Source organism: Conger conger, chromosome 3 (genome assembly GCF_963514075.1).
Source record: "Conger conger chromosome 3, fConCon1.1, whole genome shotgun sequence".
NCBI lineage: Eukaryota > Metazoa > Chordata > Actinopteri > Anguilliformes > Congridae > Conger > Conger conger.
Window position 1 is genome coordinate 4614342 of NC_083762.1, and position 5967 is coordinate 4620308.

The following is a 5967-nucleotide window of genomic DNA, read 5'->3' on the forward strand; positions in this document are numbered from 1 at the left end:
CCATTTGGCAGGATTGATGGGCGATAAGGAACGGAAAGCAGCACGCAGAGTGCTGGTTTGAGCACCATAGAGTGTGTTACACTGTGGGCACCATAGAGTGTGTTACACTGTGGGTACCATAGAGTGTTACACTGCGGGCACCATAGAGTGCGTAACAATGTGGGCACCATAGAGTGCGTAACATTGTGGGCACCATAGAGTGCGTTACACTGTGGGCACCATAGAGTGCGTTACACTGTGGGCACCATAGAGTGCGTTACACTGTGGGCACCATAGAGTGCGTTACACTGCGGGCACCATAGAGTGTTACACTGCGGGCACCATAGAGTGTTACACTGCGGGCACCATAGAGTGTTCCACTGTGGGCACCATAGAGTGCGTTACACTGTGGGCACCATAGAGTGCGTTACACTGTGGGCACCATAGAGTGTGTTACACTGTGGGCACCATAGAGTGTGTTACACTGTGGGTACCATAGAGTGTTACACTGCGGGCACCATAGAGTGCGTTACACTGTGGGCACCATAGAGTGCGTAACAATGTGGGCACCATAGTGCGCGTTACACTGTGGGCACCATAGTGCGTGACACTGTGGGCACCATAGAGTGCGTTACACTGTGGGCACCATAGAGTGCGTTACACTGTGGGCACCATAGAGTGCGTTACACTGCGGGCACCATAGAGTGTTACACTGCGGGCACCATAGAGTGTTACACTGCGGGCACCATAGAGTGTTCCACTGTGGGCACCATAGAGTGTGTTCCACTGTAGGTACCATAGAGTGTTACACTGCGGGCACCATAGAGTGTTACACTGCGGGCACCATAGAGTGTTACACTGCGGGCACCATAGAGCGGGCGGGCCGGCTCAGCTGGCAGGTCTAAAATGGCGCGCTGGATCGACAGCATTAGCAAACGGGGGGGATAACGTGTGCTACCACGGTTACTCGGTCCACACCCCTCACGCATGCGCTCAGCACGCTCTCAGCGCCCCCTACAGGTCGATATCGTGGGGGGTACCCAAGCTCTGCGTTCCTCTCTGGGCATGAATGAGGCCCTGATTAAAACTGAACTACAGGTCTAATTAAAAATACAAAAATAAATCTACATCTACATAGAGGGGGGAGGTAAGGACCATTTGTGTAGTCTTTAAAATAAAGCTGAAAAGCAAAATAGTTGGGGGAGGATGAGGGTACAAACAGATTACCAGCAGTCATCACAGAGATCATTTAAAATGGATGAAAATGATTTGAACAAAAAGAAAAACAAACAAAACAAAACAAAAAAAAAAAGATATCCCTGTCGGCCATACCTCAACTCCTCTGACTGTAGGACTGAATTTTACACATGTAAATTTACAGAGGAAAAAAAAAAAAAGAGCTGGAGGGAGAAGCATCAGCAGCAGCGCCCCCGTGTGGCTGGGGGGACTACCTGCGACCGGGCAGGTGCACCCCGTTGACCTGTGGAGGGTACGGCAGCAGCAGCTCCAGCTGTGCGAACAGGGAGAAGTGATCGGAGGGGATGTGGGGGTGCGGGCAGCCGCTGATATTGTTCTCATGGAGCCAGTGGGGGTCCAGGGGCCCCAGGACCCCCAAAACGTTGAGCAGGGGCCTGGAGTAGAAGATGTAGTCTATGACTCCCTGTGAAGAGGGAGAGAGAGGGAGAGGTAGAGGGGGAGGGGGAGAGAGAGAGAGAGAGAGAGGGAGAGAGAGAAAGAGAGGGTCAAACCTGCAGCAAGAGAAAATAACAAACCCCCTCAAAACAGCCAACATTTCCATCCCGGCCATTTAGGAAAAACCAACAAGAGGAGACCAGGCACTGACAACCTGACTGGAGCGAGGAAAACTCACCCACTACATTAGAGTTATTTAGCTGATGCTTTTATCCAAAGTGACTCACAGTTGATTAAACTAGGCCAAGGGTTAAGGGCCTTGCTTAAGGGCTCAACAACTGCACAGCTCTTATTGCGGCTACACTGGGGCTTGAACCGCCAACCTAGAAACCGTTCTCGAGCTCACCTTGAAGTCGAAGGTGTAGTTGGTGTAAGAGACTGTTCTCGAGCTCACCTTGAAGTCGAAGGTGTAGTTAGTGTAAGAGACCGTTCTAGAGCTCACCTTGAAGTCGAAGGTGTAGTTGGTGTAAGAGACTGTTCTCGAGCTCACCTTGAAGTCGAAGGTGTAGTTAGTGTAAGAGACTGTTCTCGAGCTCACCTTGAAGTCGAAGGTGTAGTTGGTGTAAGAGACCGTTCTAGAGCTCACCTTGAAGTCGAAGGTGTAGTTGGTGTAAGAGACCGTTCTAGAGCTCACCTTGAAGTCGAAGGTGTAGTTGGTGTAAGAGACCGTTCTAGAGCTCACCTTGAAGTCGAAGGTGTAGTTGGTGTAAGAGACCGTTCTCGAGCTCACCTTGAAGTCGAAGGTGTAGTTGGTGTAAGAGACCGTTCTCGAGCTCACCTTGAAGTCGAAGGTGTAGTTGGTGTAAGAGACCGTTCTAGAGCTCACCTTGAAGTCGAAGGTGTAGTTAGTGTAAGAGACTGTTCTCGAGCTCACCTTGAAGTCGAAGGTGTAGTTAGTGTAAGAGACTGTTCTCGAGCTCACCTTGAAGTCGAAGGTGTAGTTGGTGTAAGAGACTGTTCTCGAGCTCACCTTGAAGTGGAAGGTGTAGTTAGTGTAAGAGACTGTTCTCGAGCTCACCTTGAAGTCGAAGGTGTAGTTGGTGTAAGAGACTGTTCTCGAGCTCACCTTGAAGTCGAAGGTGTAGTTGGTGTAAGAGACTGTTCTAGAGCTCACCTTGAAGTCGAAGGTGTAGTTGGTGTAAGAGACCGTTCTAGAGCTCACCTTGAAGTCGAAGGTGTAGTTGGTGTAAGAGACCGTTCTAGAGCTCACCTTGAAGTCGAAGGTGTAGTTGGTGTAAGAGACCGTTCTCGAGCTCACCTTGAAGTCGAAGGTGTAGTTGGTGTAAGAGACCGTTCTCGAGCTCACCTTGAAGTCGAAGGTGTAGTTGGTGTAAGAGACCGTTCTCGAGCTCACCTTGAAGTCGAAGGTGTAGTTGGTGTAAGAGACCGTTCTCGAGCTCACCTTGAAGTCGAAGGTGTAGTTGGTGTAAGAGACCGTTCTCGAGCTCACCTTGAAGTCGAAGGTGTAGTTGGTGTAAGAGACTGTTCTCGAGCTCACCTTGAAGTCGAAGGTGTAGTTGGTGTAAGAGACTGTTCTAGAGCTCACCTTGAAGTCGAAGGTGTAGTTGGTGTAAGAGACCGTTCTCGAGCTCACCTTGAAGTCGAAGGTGTAGTTGGTGTAAGAGACCGTTCTCGAGCTCACCTTGAAGTCGAAGGTGTAGTTGGTGTAAGAGACCGTTCTCGAGCTCACCTTGAAGTCGAAGGTGTAGTTGGTGTAAGAGACCGTTCTCGAGCTCACCTTGAAGTCGAAGGTGTAGTTGGTGTAAGAGACTGTTCTCGAGCTCACCTTGAAGTCGAAGGTGTAGTTGGTGTAAGGCATCAGGCCGTTCTCGTAGGCGCTCTTGAGCTTGAAGGCGTGCGTGATGCGGCCGTTGGACGAGCTGCTCTTGCCGTTGCAGTTGAAGTTGGTCAGGCTGTCGATGTAGCGCAGCTCCTTGAAGTCCTTGTGCGTGCAGTCCACCCCACCTGTGCTCAGGTACTCCACCACACCTGCAGCAAACACACACACACACACACACACACACACAGTGAGAAAAGCTGGTCCCATTAGAGCGGAAACCCCTTGGGGAAAGCTCAGTGAAAGCCTTAGCTCAGGCCTCCTTAGAGTAGCCTCCTTAGCGTAGCCTCCCTTCTTAGCGTAGCCTCCCTTCTTAGTGTAGCCTCCCTTCTTAGCGTAGCCTCCCTTCTTAGTGTAGCCACCCCCCTAGCGTAGCCTCCTTCTTAGCGTAGCCACCCCCCTAGCGTAGCCTCCCTTCTTAGCGTAGCCTCCTTCTTAGCGTAGCCTCCCTTCTTAGCGTAGCCTCCCTTCTTAGCGTAGCCTCCCTTCTTAGCGTAGCCTCCCCCCAGCATAGCCTCCTTCTTAGCGTAGCCTCCCTTCTTAATGTAGCCTCCCTTCTTAGCGTAGCCACCCCCCAGCATAGCCTCCTTCTTAGCGTAGCCACCCCCCTAGCGTAGCTGCCCTTCTTAGCGTAGCCACCCCCCAGCATAGCCTCCTTCTTAGCGTAGCCACCCCCCTAGCGTAGCTTCCCTTCTTAGTGTAGCCACCCCCCTAGCGTAGCCTCCCTTCTTAGCGTAGCCTCCCTTCTCAGCATCTGAAGGAGGTTACGGATTTACGGTGCACGGTGCTTACTACTAAACACCTTTCCTCGGAGCTAGTTCACAAATGCCCACACAGGTACACTGATAAAACCTTTCAGTGTGTAATTTTTAGCAAAAGAATTTATCACACAAAATAAACAAATAAAAAATAAAAACGGACAAATGAGACGTGGGAGAGGAACCGACCCGAGTCGGGCAGGGAGTTGAGGTCGGCGCACAGGACGAGCGGGATGGCGTTGGTCTCCCCGGAGACGGAGGACAGCTTCAGGCTGCGCGTGGCCTTGTCCACGATGCTCTTCACCTCGGACAGGAACATCATGGTCTGCACCAGCTTCACGTCCGAGTACTCGGGGTCCCAGTGCATGTGCGCGTTGGCCACCAGGAGGAGCTGTTTCTCCATGCCCTGCAGGGACTTTCCGGCTGTGGGGGGAGAGAGAGGGGGGGGGGGGGGGGGGGGATCCAGCCAATCAGGGCAGAGCTGCTGTGGCGGGGTGGTTTTAAACCAGCAGGGGGCGCACTGCTACAGGAAGGGTCATCAGACACGGCCCTGGTTGTGTTATGCCTATATAGAACTGTACTCAAATATACTGGGGACTGAAATAGGGACGGGACAATTAACTGTACAATTAGCGCTGCTGATTGGTCAGACTGTCTTCACACCTGACTCCCAGGTAAAGGGGCTGGTGGAAAACCAGCGAGGAACGAGACTTCCATGAACCCTGACCTACCTAGTGTGTGTGTGTGTGTGTGTGTGTGTGTGTGTGTGTGTGTGTGTGTGTGTGTGTGTGTGTGTGTGTGTGTGTGTGTGTGTGTGTGTGTGTGTGTGTGTGTGTGTGAGTGAGTGAGTGAGTGCGAGTGTGTGTATGAATTTGAGTGTGTATCTGTGTAGCTGCGTTTCAGTGCCGGTGGTCTGTAGTGTAGTGGTTAAGGTACATGACTGGGACCCGCAAGGTCAGCGGTTCGATCCACACAGCCGTTGGGCCCTTGAGCAAGGCCCTTAACCCTGCATTGCTCCAGGGGAGGACTGTCTCCTGCTTAGTCTAATCAACTGTACATCGCTCTGGATAAGAGCGTCTGCCAAATGCCAATAATTTAATGTAATGTAAGTGTGTTTCTGTGCATACGTGAATGCGTGGTGCAATTTTGCGCTTGTGTGTGTGTGTGTGTGTGTGTGTGTGTGTGTGTGAGAATGTGTGAGGTGTAACTGTGTGTGTGTGTGTGTGTGTGTGTGTGTGTGTGTGTGTGTGTGTGTGTGTGTGTGTGTGTGTGTGTGTGTGAGTGAGAATGCGTGGGGTGTAACCGTGTGTGTGTGGGTGTGTGTGTGTGTGTGTGTGTGTGTGTGTGTACAGGCACACACTCACAGGACATCTCCATCATGTCCTTGTGCACCTCTAGTAGCACGGCCACCCCGATGTTGTCCTTGGTCATCACCCGGTTCAGCATGGCCTCTGACCCCTCAGAGTTAGCCATGGCCAGCTGGTTAAACTCCACCGTGTGCTTCTGCACCAGGCTGAACCTGCGGGGAGAGGGAGAGAGGGAGAGAGGGAGAGAGAGAGAGAGAGAGAGAGAGAGAGAGAGAGAGAGAGAGAGAGAGAGAGAGAGAGAGAGAGCTCACATTAATAGGGCTACATAACAACCCTTCCTAACCCCACCAATGCTGTTGAATCCTTTGAGGTGTGACATCACAGAAAAGAGAAA

At 51.7% G+C, this 5967-nt stretch overlaps 1 protein-coding gene across 1 annotated transcript in view; it reads right to left on the reverse strand.

The window, feature by feature from the left end:
- Positions 1-594: 594 nt before the first annotated feature.
- LOC133124495 (CCR4-NOT transcription complex subunit 6) overlaps positions 595-5967 on the reverse strand; it is a 23716-nt gene continuing 18343 nt past the window's right edge. The window contains exons 9-12 of the mRNA XM_061235755.1: positions 5631-5785; positions 4456-4689; positions 3458-3660; positions 595-1639 (exon numbers count right to left, since the gene is read on the reverse strand). Of these exons, the coding sequence (XP_061091739.1) occupies positions 1427-1639; positions 3458-3660; positions 4456-4689; positions 5631-5785 (805 nt within the window). The 3' untranslated portion in view covers positions 595-1426. The remainder of the gene's footprint in view (positions 1640-3457; positions 3661-4455; positions 4690-5630; positions 5786-5967) is intronic.